This window comes from Belonocnema kinseyi, chromosome 6 (genome assembly GCF_010883055.1).
Source record: "Belonocnema kinseyi isolate 2016_QV_RU_SX_M_011 chromosome 6, B_treatae_v1, whole genome shotgun sequence".
NCBI classification, from domain to species: Eukaryota; Metazoa; Arthropoda; class Insecta; order Hymenoptera; family Cynipidae; genus Belonocnema; species Belonocnema kinseyi.
Genome location: NC_046662.1, coordinates 8,709,318 through 8,727,031, shown reverse-complemented (window position 1 = coordinate 8,727,031; position 17,714 = coordinate 8,709,318). Strand labels below are relative to the sequence as shown.

Sequence of the window (17,714 nt, the reverse complement as noted above, 5' to 3'; positions counted from 1 at the left end):
TTTATTATTTAATTTATTATTAATTAATTAAAACAAATTTACTTGAATTTTAAAACAAAATAATGAATTTTTATCTAAAATAACAAATGAATGAGGACGAATTTTCAACCAAAAATACGAGCCTTCAACAAACAACCAGGTAATTTTATTTCTAACCAAAAGGGTGAATTTTCAACTAAAATGCTGCATATTTAACTGGAAAACTTGAATTTTCATCCTGAAAGATGAAATTTGAAACAAGAAGATGAATTTTCAAGCAAGAAGATTAATTTTGAAACCAAAAATGACTTTTTTTAAACAAAATACATGAATTTTTAACTAAAAAAATGAGTTCTCAACCAAGACGATTAATTTCTACGAAAAAAATCTAATTTTCAATAACCTACATGAATTTTCAACTAAAGAAAAATAATTTCTCAATCAAAAACTGAACAATTAAATTTTATATTAAAAAAATGAATGTTCAAATAAAAACATAAATTTTCAAATAACATGATTGAATATTCGATTGCAATTGCAGTTACATTTTCAATTAAAGGAATTAATTTTCAAACTGGAAGATTGATTTACAAACCAAAAGATTAATTTTCTACCGAAAATGACAAATTTTTAACAAATACATAAATTTTTAAAGAAAGCATTAAATTTTGAATTAAAAAGATTAATTTTAAATAAAAAAGAAATGAATTTTCCACATTATAAAAAATGTTTATCCGAAGAAATCAATATTCACCAAATGATATCAAAACTTAGAGTAATGTCCAGCAGAAATTTGATGTGTATAATTAAAAGTATTGCATTTTAATAAAACAAACAATATTAATCTGCAACTAAAAAACTCAATTTTTCCACAAAGAATATGAATTTTCAATCAAACAGTTCAATTTTCAAATAAAAAAACAAAATCTGTCAACCAATAAATATGGAATAGTTACAAAAAATGTAATACATTGTTAAATTTTCAGTCAAGAAGTATAATTTTTGACAAAAAAAAAAACTAATTTTTAATAAAATAGTTGAATTTTTAACTAAATAAGATAGGTTGTCAACCAAAAAAGAAAAAAATATAATAGTTAATAATTAAAACAAAGAATATTTTTATTTTTAATCAAAAACAGTTGATTTTAATTTTAAGTAAAAGCATTTTAATTTAATCGATATGGACGAATTTTCAATCATGTCGTTGAATTTTGCAACCAAAAATTTAAATAATTTTTTTACAACAATAAAGTAAAACCTTAAATATAAATTTGTTTTGTTTCTATCTATCTTTAATAATTATTATCAACAGCGAGTTTATTGAAGTAATTTATTCAGAAATAAAAAATCAGATTGTTAAAACGGTTAATTTCCACGCTGTATTTGTTTATTTATTACCAAGGCCAAAAATAAATGATAAAATGGGGTGAGACAATTTTCTTAGATATTAGGTGCAGATTATATTTTTAAATTTTCAAATCCGTTCAAAATTATAGATAGTAAACTATTTTGATTTTAAAAGACGTGAAATAAAAATAATTTATACTCTTAATTCAAAGAGTTTTAGATTTCTAAAAAATTGTATTGGTTCAATTTTTTATGTTTTTAACTTAAAATTGATTAAAATTATACAATTTTAAACATTTGCAATTTTTTTAAATCATTCTTTAATTTAGAGCATTGAAAAATATACCGTGGATTTATATTTTGCATTCAAAAAACTTTCAATTGTTCAGTTTATAGAAATTAAATTTTTTTTTTAAAGCGTTTGAATAAAAATGGCTGAATTAATAATTTTTATGCTTCAATTTTAAAAGATGAAAATTCAAAATAGTTTCAATTATATGAATTTGCGGTCCGGTTGTGATTTCTTCAAATAAAAAAATCTTTAGCTTTAAGAGTTTGATTTTTTTCATTTCAGTAACTCTGAAAAAAGTTTGCGAACCGGAAATTTTTTTCCTCCATTAAAGCGGCCAACTGGATAATTTATTTATAAGATAATGACACAATTTTTAACAAAAAATTTCATATCAATACAAAAAACCTTTTAAATTTAATTAATTTCTTATCCAAATTATTTTTTCTAGAACACAAGAATGGCTTTAAGATCAATATTAATAAAAACTCGGATCTCCCAAAAATGTGTATATCCTTTTACTGCACTCTTCAGCAATTCTTCAATAGAAACAATTAATAAAAACGAAGAAAATAGTGAAAACTGGAAAAAAGAGTTGCACGCAACAATGAAAATATTTCCCGATTTTCTAACTCAGCAAGAAGAGGATTCTATTCTCAAGGAAATGGATCCCTATTTAAAACGACTGCGATATGAATTTTCACACTGGGATAACGTTAGTAAAATATTTTTTTGTATACTTTTTTAAACAATGGCACTATTTTAATATTTTTTTTTAAATTACACTATTTTAATTTTTTTTCAAATTACACTAAAGACAGTATTTTCTCGCAAAAAAAAATTTCTGCTGAAAAATATTAATTGTTAAAAAAATACATATATTTTTTACCTAATTGGCAAGTTTTAAACAAAGAGGATTAACTTTTTAATGAAAAGACGAATTTTCGGTAAAATGCATGAATTTTCAAACAAAATTTGCATTCTATATTTTTTCGTTTTTATGATTTTTGACTAAATATTTGGATTTTTAACCAAAAATTATACAGTGTACTTTTTATAGATGAGAATTAATTTTCAATGAAAAACAGATTAATTTTGTACAAAATAGTTCAATTTTATTCCAAACTGTAAATATTTTCAAATTAAAAAGATGATTTTTCTACAATACAGTTGAACTTTCAACCCTAGAATAGGAACTTTCAATAAAAAGAAGTTATTTTTTCAAAAAATAATTTAATTTTCAGTTTAAAACAAAAAATAATTTTTTAAGAAACTTTTAAGAAAGTAGTTCAACTTTCAATCAAGGAGTTGAATTTTTTATCGAAAATGATGATTTTTCAAGGAAAAAATGGGATAGTTGATATTGAATAAAAAATTAATTTTGAATTTTTAAAAAATTTGGATATAACCAAAAAAGAGAAATTGTAAAAAAAAAACTTAAATGCTCATCTAAAACAGATAATTTTTAACTAAACAATTGAATTTTTAACCAGAAGATTGATTTTATTCCAGAAAATATTAGTTTTCCACAAAATAGATCAATTTTTAACCAAACTGTTAAATTTTCTACCGAATTGTTTAATTTTTGACCCGAAAATATGAATTTTCAAGAAAAAAATTAATTTTCCATACAGAAATAGATCAACTATTTCAAAAAAAAAAAAATTAGCTTCAAGACACTATTTTTAAGTCAAAAAGATGACTTTTCAGCCAAGAAAGATTTTTCAGTCAATATTGAAAAAAAAATTTCATAAATAATGTTAAATTTTTAAGCCAAAAACAAGATCTTTCAACAAAACAGTTGAATATTCAAACAAACAATTAAATTCTCTACCAAAAGGATGAATTTACAACCAAGAAGATTAATTTTCTACCCAAAAAAGGATTATTTATAAACAAAATACATAAATTTTTAACCAAAGAGTTGAATTTTCAACCAAGAAGATTAATTTTTCACGAAAAAGACTAATTTTTAACAAGTTACATAAATTTTCAACTAAGTAGTTGGAAAAATGGATAATATTTGAATTTTCAAACAAAACAAACCAAATTCTATTAAAAACGGAATAGATAAATTTTCAAAGAAGATAATTAATTTTCAATTAAAAAAAAAATGTTTACCAAACTGTTCAATTTTTAAGCTAAAAAGACAAATTTTCCATAAAACAGTTTGACTTTCAACCCGAGAATATCAGTTAATAACAATAAAGTTTATTTACAAACAAGTACTAGAATTTTTAACCATATTTTACCATGAAAAAAATGAATTTTCAACTAAAATTATGAATCTTTAATTAAAAAATTAACTTTTATGAAAATAGTTCAAATTTCAACCAAAGAGTCGAATTTTTATCCAAATAGCTTAGATTTTCTTCCAAACTATTACAGTTTTTGCCGGATTTTTAAAAATTGTTGAATTTTCAAACAAAAAAAAAGACGAATTTTGAACAAAACAGTTAAATTTTCAATCAGAAAGTATGAAGTTTTAACAAATTTGTTAAATGTTCAACAAAATAATTTAATTCTGAACCGAGTGATACAATTTCAAAAAATTTATATGATATTATCTATTCCGATAATTTTATTTTTAAATAAAAATTTTAATGATTCATCAATAAAATATTTTTAATTAAAAGTATTAAGTCTTCCTTTATCTTATTTTTTATATTAAATTGAATAAATAAATTTATGAATATATTATTTTTATTAGTTTTTTTAGCCATTAAAAATTTCACTGTTCATTTAGGACGAGTAAATTGAATACAAATATAAGTAAAAGTAACAATTTGAAACTGAATTGTTTTAGATAGAAAACTTTAAATCTCTGGAATTTCGTAGTTTTTTTAACTTTCAACGTTACAATTTTTAATCGTTCTATTTAAAAAAATGTTTTATTTGTAAGTGAAATTGTTAAATTTTGACGTATAAATAACAATTGATTACTTATTATTTGTAGAAAAAGTTTGAGCAATTTTAAGAGGTATTTAGAAGTTTTAAAAAGATAAAAAATTTATTAAAAACTCGAAATGTCTTCAAGTAATTGAAAAGAAGTATGTTAACACTTTTGTTCAGAATTTCTAAATACATTTTGAAATTAACCAAAATTTCCTACAACTTTTGGGAAATCCTGCAAATTAAAAAAAAAACCCTTAAAATCTTCCAGGTTCTGTTTTGATCATTTTGAAAATCTCTTAAAATCTTTTTAAATTTTTTGTTACAATCATTTTTCAAAATGAAAAATCATTTTCAATTTTCCTACGAATCTTAAGAAAACGTTTGTGTTCTTTTTAAGCCTTTCACAATTCTTAAAAAGTTTCTAAATTTTTTGGTTGATATCTGCAAAAATCTGCATTTTGTTTTAAATTTGGCTGTGGACATTTGCACCAAAAATTCGGTACGAATAGCCTAATTTTTTCTGGACAAAAACTTTGTGCAAATTATTTAAAATCATTTCAAGTTCTAAATTTAATTTTGATAGTTTTAAAACTTCTAAATATCTTTGAAGATTACTCTAATTTTTTCTACAAATAATTAGTGTTCATATTGTTAATTATAATTTCAAATTTTAAGGATTTTTTATAATTTGCAGGATTTTCGAAAAGTTGTATGAAAAATTCAATTCATTTAAAAATATATTTAAACGTTTCGAAAAATTTTCAAAAATGATTTTAAATTTGTAAAAATATAAAACCACTTCTAGATTTCTTAATGCTTTGAAATAATTTTTTTAAGTTTTTGAAGGATGCTTAAACTATTTAAAATGTAAATATTTTAATATCTAATTTAAAAAATGGTTAATTTAAACAAAATTATTTTTAATTTTTCAATTTGTCTAGCTTCAAATTACTTTAAAAAAAATAATTTTGAAAATTTGTAAATTTCATTGCTTGATTCTTTAGAGTATTGAAAATGTTAACGTGGATTTATATGTTTGGAATTTAATCTGAATCTTTGAATTCTATAAATTATAAAAGTTCTAAATTTTGCAGTTTATCATCATTTCATTAAAAAAAATTCAATTGAAAAGTGTTAGTACATTCCATTTCATACGTGTAAATTTAATTTGTTGTTTATTGTTTATTGCTTTAAATGGAAAAATGTTTAGAATAGAGTTCGATTTTTTAAATTTCATTGACCGTGAAAAATGTTTGCGAACCGGGAAAAAACCGTGAAATGACGGAATTTTTTTCTTCGATTGAAACGACCACCATGAGTATGCTTTTGAACCGTCTAAAATTAACTTTCAACCAAAAATAGTTAGATTTTCTTATTGGATTCTATTATTTCAATTTCACTTGAAGTGGGGAAATGAATTGACAAAAGCAAAAAGTCGATTTTTCAACAAAAAAGTTAAATTTTCAACCAAAGTAATCAATTGTTAAATAATCGAAAAAAATCACCAATTCGTCGTAAAAAGAACGTAGTAGCTAAACTTTCAAACAAGTAGTAAAATTTTTAACTAAAAAAGATGAATTCTTAACGAAAAATTTAATATTTGAAATTCCAATAAAAAAATATTTGGACTTTAAATCAACATTGAGTTAAATTCAACTAAAAAGAGAAAATTTTAAACCAAAAAGAGAATAGTTAAATCTTGAGTTAAAAAATTACTGTTCAGCTAAACAACACGAATTTTAAACAACATTGTTAAATCTTCGACCTATATAGATTAATTTTTAACTAAAATATACATTTTTAGCAACAACAAAAAAACAAATTTTCAAGAAAATAGTTACGTTTTCAACCAAAGGCAACATTTCAGATAAAAATTCATCCCTTTAAAAATTTAATTATTTTAAAAAAATTTAATATTTGATTTAAAATTTAATTTATTCTTGAAAAATTGGACTTTTTGGATTGAAAATTCAACGATTTTTGGCTTCAAATTTGAACTACTTGCAAAAAAAGTTGAAGTGCATTATTTTCAATTCTTTTTTTTCAAGATATAGCATTTCAGTTAAAAATTTGTCTCCTTCTTTAGAAATTTAATTATTTTGTTGAAAATTTAACTGTTTGGTTGAAAATTCATATTTTCGGTTTAAAAATTCAACTGTTTGTAGAAAATTCGTCTTTTTCAACTAATTGGTTGAAAATTAATTTTTTGTGTCGAAAATTCAAGTTTTTTGTGGAAATTTTTTTTTTTTTTTGCTATAAAATTCTAACTATTTGATTGGAAGTTGAACTACTTCATTAAAAGTTCCTGTTTTTGTTGAAGATTCAACATTTCAGTTAAAAATTTATCTCTTTATTTGAAAATATAATTTTTGATTTGAAAATTAACTTTATTCAAAAAATGCATATTTTCGGGTTAAAAATTCAACTGCTTACAGAAAATTCGTTTCTTTTTTTTATTCAAAAATTCAACATTTCACTTGAAAATTCACATCTTTGTTTGACAATTTAATTATTTAGTTGAAAAAATTCAACTATATCGTTAAATATGAATATTTAAATATGTTGTATAAAATTTGTCTTTTTGTCTTGAAATTTTAACTACTTTGTTGGAAATTGAACTACTTTATTAAAAATTCATATTTTCAGGTTAAAAATTCCCCTGTTTGTAGAAAAATTTATTGTGAAAAATTCATCTCTTTGATTTAAAATGTAATTATTTTATTCAAAGTTCTTCTTTTTTGTTTAAAAAAATTACATCTTTTGTTTTAAAATTCCATTTTATTGAAAATTAAACAATTTAAAAAAAAATTTATAATTAAAAATTAAACTGTTTTTGAGAACATTCGTGTTTTTTTTTATTAAAATTTAAACTCTTTTGTTGAAAATTCGTGTCCTTTGGTTAAAAATTCACTTTTTCTTTGGCAACTTTGGCTTGGCGTTTCTACAATTTGATAGAAAATTAGTATTTTTGGCTTTAATTTTTTAAATACTTTGTTTTAAAGTTGAACCACATTACTTGAAAATTTAAATATTTTAATTAAATCTCATCTTTTTGATTAAAAATTTAACATTTGATTTAATATATTGTTGAAAACTTAACTATTTGGTTGAAAATGAACTTACTGTTGAAAATTCATATTTTCAGGTTAAAAATTCAAGAGCATGTAGAAAAAATTTTTCCGAAAAATTCATCTCTGGTTTAAAATTTAATTATTTTGTTCAAAGTTCTTTTTTTTCGTTTAAAAAATGATATATTTGGTTTGAAAATTCCATTTTATTGAAAATGGTAAAATTTTGTTTAAAAAATTCTTTAAGGTTAAAGATTAAACTGTTTTTTTTTTAGAAAATTCGTCTTTTTTATTGAAATTTAAACTCTCTTGTTGAAAATTCGTCTCTTTTGGTAGAAATTTCAACCATTTGATTAAGATATTTTTTCTTTCGCTGTTGAAATTCGTCTTTTTGGTTTGAAAATTCATCTCTTTTAGTTAAAAACTTCATTATTTGGATAAAAACAGGAACATTTTTTATAAAGTTATTTCATTTTTTTGAGTAGGGAGACTGATGGAAAAAACTAAAATAAAATCCCGCTAAAATTTAGAATGTCTAAAAGTGACTTTCTAAAATAGATTTAAAAAGTTCCAATTAAGTCATCTTTTTGGTTTAATATTCAACTATTTTAGTGAAAAGTCGTCTTTTAGGTTTGAAAATTCAACTATTTATTTGAAAATTAGCTTTCTTATAGAAAATGTCAACTACTTTATTAAAAAATAATTTTTTTGGCTCTTCTGTTTGACTTAAAAATACAAATACGTTCAAAATTGAATTATTTTGTTAAAAATATAAATTTTTGCTCAGGATTTCAACAATTTGATAGAAAATCAAATATTTTGTTGAAAAATCCACTTTTTTTTTAGAAAATTCGTATTTTTGACTTGTAATTTTAATTACTTGGTTGAAAGTTAAACCACATTGTTGAAAATTTAATTATTTTATTCAAAATCCAACTTTAGAAAATTTAACAGTGTAATTTTGTAGAAAAATCGTATCTTTGACTTAACAAAATCAATTTCGTTGAAAATTTAGATATTTTGTTGAAAATGCGTCTTTTTGGTTTGCAAATTGGACTATTTGATCAAAAATTAACTTTATCGTAGAAAATTCATATTTTTATTTTTAATATTAAACTGTTTTATTGAAAATTCAAACTACTTTATTAAAATATAGTTTTTTCATTCGAAAATTCATCTTTTTGTTTGATAATCTAATTTTTTCGTGGAAAATTTAACTATTTGGTGGAAAAAGAACTTTATTGTTGAAAACAGATATTTTTGGGTTAAAATTTTAACTTTTTTTTCGAAAATTCGACCCTTTGCCTTGACAATTAAACAGTTTGATAGAAAATTAAGCGTATTGTTAAAAATTCGTCAGTTTGTCTTAAAAATACAATTTCGTTTAAAATTTAATTATTTTGTTAAAAATAAAAAATAAATAAAACTTTAAAAGTATTCTTTTTTTGTTAAAAGTGAACTTTTTTTATTAAAAGTTTAAAGGCTGTTAGAAAATTCGTCCTTTTGGCTTAAAAATTCACACTTTCGGGTTAAAAATTCCAATTTTTTGTAGAAAATTGGACCTTTTGCGTTGGAAATTTAACAGTTTAGTAGAAAATTAACTGCGTTGTTAAAAATTCGCCTTTTCGACTTAAAAATACCATTTCGTTGAAAATTATATTATTTTGTTCAATATTTAAAAAAAAAACACCTTAAAAGTCTTCTTTTTTGGTTGAAAATTAACTTTTTTTGAATAAACTGTAATATAATCCCGCCAAGTTTTAGAGTGTCTAAAGTTGCTTTTTAAATTTCATTTTAAAAAGTGCCAATAAAATTCTTTGTGTAAAAAGTTTGTTAATATATTTTATTGATTCTGGAATTGATTCTAGAATTGTTTGGGTCGCAGGTTCTACATTTCGGATTAAAATTCATCCCTTTGTTTGAAACGCTAATTATTTTGTTAAAAATTTAACTATTTGGTGAAACATGAACTTTTTTTGTTGAAAATTCATATTTTCACGTTTAAAATTCAATTGAATTTTTCAGAAATCTTCTGTCTGGCTTAAAAATACAATTACGTTTAAAATTGAATTATTTTGTTAAAAATACAAATTTCAAAGTCTTATTTATGTGAAAATGAACTTTTTATCAAAAGTTTAACTGCTTGTAGAAAGTTGTTTTTCGTTGGTAATTTTTGCTCGCCGTTTCAACAATTTGACAGAAAATCAAATATTTTTTTTGAAAAATCAACTGTTTTTTAGAAAATTCATATTTTTAGCTTATAATTTTATCTACTTGGTTGAAAGTTAAACCCATTGAAAATTTATATTTGCTCAAAAATTTAAATATTTATTTTTTTATATAATTATTTGGCTTAAAAAATCGATTTCGTTGAAAATTTAGATATTTTGTTGAAAATTAGTCTTTTTTGGTTTGACAATTTGACTATTTGATCGAACATTAAATTTATTGTAGGAAATTCATATTCTTGTGTTTAATATTGAACTGTTTTATTGAAAATTCAATCTACTTTATTAAAATATAATTTTTTTGTTCGAAAATTCATCTTTTTGTTTGATAATCCAATTATTTCGTTGAAAATTTAACTATTTTGTGGGAAAAGAACTTTATTGTGGAAAACAGATATTTTCGGGTTAAAAATTTCACTTTTTTGTAGAAAATTCGACCTTTTATCTTGTTAATTAAAAAGTTTCGTAGAAAATTAACTGCATTTTTGAAAAATCGTCAGTTTGGCATAAAAATACAATTTTGTTAAAAAACTTAATTATTTTGTTAAAAATAAACAAAATTAAACTTTAAAAGTCTTCTTTTTTGGTTAAAAGTGATCTTTTTTATTAAAAATTCAAAGGCTTGTAGAAAATTCGTCTTTTTGACTTAAAATTCCACTATTTGGTGAATATTGAACTTTATTATTAAAAATCCACATTTTCGGGTTAAAAATTCCAATTTTTTGTAGAAAATTGGACCTTTTGCGTTGGAAATTTAACAGTTTGGTAGAAAATTAACTGCGTTGTTAAAAATTCGGCTTTTCCACTTAAAAATACCATTTCGTTGAAAATTGTATTATTTTGTTCAATATTTTAAAAAAACACCTTAAAAGTCTTCTTTTTTGGTTGAAAATTAACTTTTTTGGAATGAACCGTAATATAATCCTGCCAAGTTTTAGAATGTCTAAAGTTGTTTTTTAAATTTGATTTCTAAAAGTGCCAATAAAATTCATTGTGAAAAAAGTTTGTTAATTTTTTTTATTGTAAATATTTTTTCTAAATTACTACTTAGCCAACTTTAATTTCAAAAAATGCAAAATAATTGATTCTGGAATTGTTTGGGTCGCAGATTCTACATTTCGGTTTAAAATTCATCCCTTTGTTTGAAACCTTAATTATTTTGATGAAAATTTAATTATTTGTTGGAAAATGAACTGATTTGTTGAAAGTTCATATTTTCACATTAAAAATTCAACTGTATTTTTCACAAATCTTGTGTTTGGCTTAAAAATACAATTACGTTCAAAATTGAATTATTTTGTGAAAAATAAAAATTTTAAAGTCTAATTTGTGTGAAAATGAACTTTTTATCAAAAGTTTAACTGCTTGTAGAAAGTTCATCTTTTTATGCTGAAAATTCAGCTATTTGGTTGAAAATTAACTTTTCCGTTGGCAATTTTTGCTCGGCATTTCAACAATTTGATAGAGAATCAAATATTTTTTCGAAAAATCAACTGTTTTTTAGAAAATTCATATTTTTGGCTGGTAATTTTAACTAATTGGTTGAAAGTTTAACCACATTGTTGAAACTTTATCTTTGCTCAAAAAATGTAATTATTTTATTCTTTAAAATCCTACTTCGAAAAATTCAACAGTGTAATTTTGTAGAAAATTCGTCTCTTTGGCTTGACAAATCAATTTCGTTGAAAATTTAGATATTTTGTTGAAATTTCGCCTTTTTGGTTTGAAAATTTGACTATTTGATCCAAAATTAACTTTATTGTAGAAAATTCATATTTTTGTGGAAAAAGATCTTTATTGTTGAAAACGGATATTTTCGGGTTAAAAATTTCACTTTTCTGTAGAAAATTCGACCTTTGTCTTGACAATTAAACAGTTTGGTAGAAAAATAACCGTATTGTTGAAAAATCGTCAATTTGTCTTAGAAATACAATTTCGTTCAAAATTTAATTATTTTGTTAATAATAAAAAATAAAATAAAACTTTAAAAGTCTTCTTTTTTGGTTGAAAGTGAACTTTTTTGTTAAAAGCTCAAAGGCTTGTAGAAAATTCTTCCTTCTGGCTTGAAAATTCACATTTTCGTGTTAAAATTCAATTTTTTGTAAAAAATTGGACCTTTGCGTTGTTCATATATTTTATTGTAAATATTTTTTTCTAAATTACTTAGCGAACTTTGATTTTACAAAATTCAGAATAATTGATTCTGGAAAATTCCATTCTTATTAATTCTTTACTTGACTATTAATATGCAGGCTATACACGGATATCGTGAAACAGAACGTGCTAAATGGAACGAAGAAAATACAAAAATTATTGATAAAGTTAGAACAAAAGCTTTTCCACCTGGAACTCCTCAACTTGCGTATGTCCACGTGTTAGATTTGTCGGCTGAGGGTTGGATTAAACCTCATGTGGATAGTATTCGGGTAAAATAAAATTTAAAAATAAAAAAATAATATTAACCTCTAATATGTTTTTAAAAAAATTAATTTGATTGTTTTCCAGTTTTGTGGAGACGTTATTGCCGGAATCAGTTTGTTGAGCGACTGTGTAATGCGACTTTCATCCGTAGAAAAAGAAGATCGAAAGGAGGATTTTTTTCTCCCAAGAAGATCTCTCTACATTATGAGGTATTTCAATAATGAAACGAAAAATCCTTCAAATTTAAAAAAAGCTTTTACCGACAATAAAAAAACTCAAAATTTTAATTTTTAATATTATTTTCAGTGGATTAGCGAGACAAAAATACAATCACGAGGTCCTGAGTGCTGCAGAATCAATTTTCCAAGGAAAAAAAGTTCCAAGAGCTAGACGAATTTCCGTGATTTGTAGAACCGAGCCCGATCCTCAAGTTGATTAACGCAAAAAAGATATTTTTTGTAAGCCATGTACATAAATTGTATCAGTTTGTAAATAGTAAATACCCAAAAGTATAGAATCAAGGATACTTTCTCTAAAAAATTTATGAATCAGAGCATAAAATGTTCCTAGGTCCGAATTTAACAGAGTGTAGTCCGAAATCAAAAAGTTTAAATTTATTTTTTAGGTAAAATTTCCAGTTTTCTATAAAATATTGTTTAATTATTAAAAATTAACTTCAGTGTTTATTTCAATTATTATTTTTTAATCCATAGACTGAAATAATAGAACTCGATAAAAAGAGCGAAATATTTTTTGTGTAAGATAAAACATTTTAGTTGAAAATCTAATTATTTTGTTAAAAATTAAATTATTTGGTGCAAAATGAACTTTGTTGTTGGAAATTGATATTTTCAGATTAAAAATTAAACTGTATTCTTAAAATTCGTTTGGTTTAAAAATACAATTTCGTTAAGAATTTAATTATTTTGTTAAAAATTAAACAAAGTCTTTTTTGGTTGAAAATTCAACTATTTTTAAAGAAAATTCAACTATTTAGTTTGTAAATTAACTTTTTGGTTGGCAATTTTGGCTTGGAATTTCAACAATTTGATAGAAAATCAATTTTTTTTTTTTGAAAAATCAACTGTTTTCTAAAAAAACTCGTATTTTTTTAGTTGAAAATTAGCTTTGTCATAGAAAATTCAACTATATGGTGAAAAATGAACTTTATGGTTGAAAATTCAACTGTATTCTTGAAAATTCGTCTGTTTGGCTTCAAAATACAAGTTTCTTCAAAATTGAATTATTTTCTTAAAACTTTTTTTCAAATCTAAAATTCTTCTTTTTTGGTTGAAAATTAAGTTTTTCTTTGGCGTATATTTGGATTGAAATTTTAACTAATTAACTGAAAGTTGAAACATGTATTTAAAAATTTTTAAATTCTGGAAAATTCAACAATTTCTTTATAAATTTATCTTTTTTTTGGTTTAATATTCTACTGTTTTATTGAAATGTTGTCTTTTTTATTTAAAAATTCAATTATTTCCTTGAAAAATAACATTATTATTATAAAAAATTCAGGGTGACCGCTGGATCAGGAAACCTGGAAAACCGGGAAATGACTGGGAATTTTATGAGACCGGAAAAAACCGGGAAATGGCAAGGAAATTATTTTTTGACCGGGAATTTTACAAAATTTTTAGAATAAAAATGTTGTCCAACTTTGACTTCAACCGATTTTACATAAATTATTAAAATTGTAATTTTTATAAATTATTATATCTATCAGTTTAGAATACTTAATTCGAAAATCTTTCAATTTAAAAATTTTCCATTTTAGATTTTTAAGTTTTAAAAGCATATATTTTAATTTAAAGAATGTTAAAATGTAGTTTTAAAGGTTAAAAAAATTAGAAGTTTTTAAAATGTAAGATTTTTTAAATGAAATACAGGGTGGACGCCGGACCGGGAATTTGTCGAATTTTCAGAAGAAAAATCTGACCAAGTTCGATTTTAAAAGTTTTAAAAATAATTAAAGTGAAGCTTTGAGAAATTAAACAATTGAAAGAATTTGAAGATGAAAATTTTGTTTTATTTTATCAACAGTAAGTATCAATACATAAATTATTTTTAAAATGGATCTGTACTCTAAGTATTGAAATCGGAACAATAATTGACTTGACCAAACAATTCTAGATCCGTTAAAAATTTGATAATTTCCAGATTGTAACTGTTTTAATCAGAAAATCTTGATAAAAATTGAAATTAATACATCATTTATTCCAATAATTTTATTTTTAAATAAAAATTTTCATGAATTATCAATAATATATTTTTAATTCAGAGTTTCAGGTATTCCTTTATTATATATTTTATATTAAATTTAATAAATAAATTTATAATTGTATTATTTCTATTTATTTTTTCAGCTATTAAAATATGTAAACGTGCGTTTTCCTATTTTCAACTTAAAAATAAATCCATAACAACATCGTCATAATTAAAGGTTTTTATTAAATTTAAAATATTGTGAGTCTAAATTATTTAATTTTTATCCCATTTAATTGGAAATTTCTGAATGTAGAAAAAAAATAGTATTTAATATTTAACAATATTTCACTGTTCATTTAAGACGAGTAAGTTGAACCCAAATATTTAGAAGAAACCAATTTGAAACTGAATTGTTTTACATAAAAAGCTTTGAATCTTTAGATTTTCGAAGAAATTTTAAACTTTTAGCGTCACAATTTTAATTGTTCTATTCAAAAAGTGTTCAATTTATAAGTGAAATTTTTTAATTTTGACGCATAAATAACAATTGTAGAAAAAATATGAGTAATTTTAATAGATATGTAGAAGATTTGAAAAGATTAAAAATCAATTAAAAACTTGAAATTATTTGAAGTAATTTAAACGAAGTGTTTAAAAATTTTTTTTCAGAACTTCTAAATATATTTTAAAATTAATCGACATTTTCCTACAATTTTTGAAAATCCAGAAAATTAAATAAAATCCTTAAAATCTACCATGTTCTTCTTTGATAATTTTTTTAATCTCTTAAAATCGACTTAAACTTTCTGTTACAATCATTTTTCAAAGTGAAAAATCATTTTCAATTTCCTTAAAAATCTTAAGAAAATTTTTTAGTATTTTGAAGTCCTTCACAATTCTTAAAAAATTCTAAATTTTTTTGTTTGAAATCTGCAAAAATCTCAATTTTATTTTTAATTCGGCATTGAGTATTCGAAATTATTTCAAGTTCTAAATTTAATTTGAATCTTTTTAAAACTTCTAAATATCTCTTTAAATTACTCTAATATTTTTATAAATAATAAGTGTTCTATTTTTATTTATACATTCAAACTTTTTTAATTTGCAGGATCTCTTCAAAGTTGTAGAAAAAATTCAATTCAGTTTGAATTATATTTAAAAGTTCTGAAAAAAATTCTAAAATTATTTTGAATTTGAAAAAATGTTAAATACTTCAAGATTTCTCAAGATTTTGAAATAAAATTTTAAAGCTTTTAAAGGATGCCTAGAATATTTAAGATAAAAATCATTTAACTTTTAATAACAGAAATGTCAAGTTAAAAAAATTATTGTTCAATTTTTAATGTGTCTTGCTTAAAATTACTTAAAATAATATAATTTAAACATTTTTTAAAGTTCATTGCTAGATTCTTTAATTTAGGCTATTGAAAATGTTAACGTGGATTTATATTTTTGGAACTTAATCTGAATCTTGGAACTCTATAAATTGTAAAAGTTATAAATTTTGTAGTTTATTTGCATTTGATTTAACATTGTTTAATTGAAAAGTGTTACTACCTTCCATTTGGTACGTGTAAATTTTTGAGCATTTAAATACACTATTTTTGAATTTAAAAACTTTTAAACTTCAATTTTAAAAGTTTGGAATTCAAGGGTTCCACTTTGAATGCTTTGATTGATTTTTGAATTTTGAATTTCTTTCACGTGAAAAAATGTAGAACAAAATGAAAAAAATTTACAAAAATCGCCTCTTTGGCTAGAACCGTTAAAATTTGTACTACTTTTTTTAAATTCATCTTTTTGCTTGAAAATTTAATTTTGTTGTTGAAAATTCGTCTTTCTAGCTTGGAATGTAAACAATTTTGTTCTTAATTTACCTATTTTGTAAAAAATTCACTTCTTTAGCTAGAAATTTTAACTACCTCTTTAAAAGTTGAACCACTTTTTAAAAATATTCCCTTAATATATCATTTTTTTGTTGAAAATTCAATTTTTTCAGTACAATTTATTCGTATTTTCATTCTAATGGTAGAAAATTCCTCTTTTTCGTTCAATATTTGTATTTTCGACTTGAAATTTCAACTAATTGTTTAAAACACTTGCTTAAAATTCATTCTTTAGTTTGAAAATCCATCCTTTCAAGAATTTTCTTAAAAATTCAACAATTTTGTTAAAAGTCAACCTTTTTGTTTGAAAATTTAGTTGAATTTTGTGGAAAATTCGCCGATTTAGCTTGAAAATTTATTTTTTTCGTCGAAGATGCACCTTTTTGGTGGAAAATTATTCTTTTTGGTTGAAAAGTAAAAAATTTGGATTAAAATTCATCTTCATTTTTGGTCGAAAATTAACTTGTTTGTCGGAAACTCAACTATTTTTTTTAGAAAATTATTATTTTTTGCTAGAAATTAAAACCATTTGGCCAGAAATTAACTTTATGATAGAAAAATTACCTCTTTGGTGAGGATCTTTAAAATTTGTACTACTTTTTTGAAAATTCATCTCTTTGCTTGAAAATTTAATTTTGTTGAAAATTCCACAATTCGGTAGATTTTTTTGTTTCTTGGTTAAAAATTTAACTCCTATGTTTGATATTGAAATGCTTTGTTGGAAATTCTACTTTGTGGTTACAAGTTCAACTACCTTATTTTTTTTTAAATGTCGAAAATTTAACATTTCAGTTGAAAATTCATCTCTTTTTTTGAAAAACTAATTATTTAATAAAAAATTCAACTACTCGTTTAAAAATGAACTGTGCTGTTGGAATTTTATATTTTCGGGTTAAAAATTCAACTGTTTGGAAAATTCGTCTATTTGGCTTGAAATTTCTGCACTTTCTTAGAAAATTCGTATTTTCAAATTAAAAATTCCAATTTTTTGTTCAAAATTCGACCTTTCGCATTAACTATTCAACAGTTTACTAAAAAATTAGCTGTGTTTTTTAAAAATTCGTCTGTTTTATTTAAAAATGTGATTTTCCGCGTGGAAAAAGCCCCAATGAGACCTTTTAGGATGAGGGCCCCCGGCGGGGGCCCACATGGATGTTCCATGCGTGGACATTCTACGAGGGACCCCGTCGAGGGCCGGTTACCCTCACGGATAAACGATTAAAATTTACCAGGTCCAAAGGGTGAATATTTATTCAACACCACACATTTTAAGGCTTCATGAGTTCAGACTTACAAGCAATGCATTTCTGTCAAAAATTGGATGACACTTTTTTGAAATTCGAAATCGCACAATTTGGATGTTCCATAGAGGCCCCCGTAGAGGTCCCAG

At 22.8% G+C, this 17,714-nt stretch overlaps 1 protein-coding gene across 3 annotated transcripts in view; it reads left to right on the top strand.

Moving 5' to 3' along the window:
* LOC117174469 (alpha-ketoglutarate-dependent dioxygenase alkB homolog 7, mitochondrial) overlaps window positions 1-12,742 on the top strand; it is a 34,231-nt gene extending 21,489 nt beyond the window's left edge. For all 3 annotated transcript variants that reach the window (XM_033363623.1, XM_033363621.1, XM_033363622.1), the window contains exons 2-5: window positions 2,067-2,330; window positions 12,059-12,232; window positions 12,312-12,436; window positions 12,534-12,742. In XM_033363623.1, coding sequence (XP_033219514.1) covers window positions 2,076-2,330; window positions 12,059-12,232; window positions 12,312-12,436; window positions 12,534-12,666 — 687 coding nt within the window. In that variant the 5' untranslated portion in view covers window positions 2,067-2,075 and the 3' untranslated portion in view covers window positions 12,667-12,742. The remainder of the gene's footprint in view (window positions 1-2,066; window positions 2,331-12,058; window positions 12,233-12,311; window positions 12,437-12,533) is intronic.
* The last annotated feature ends 4,972 nt before the right edge of the window (window positions 12,743-17,714 follow it).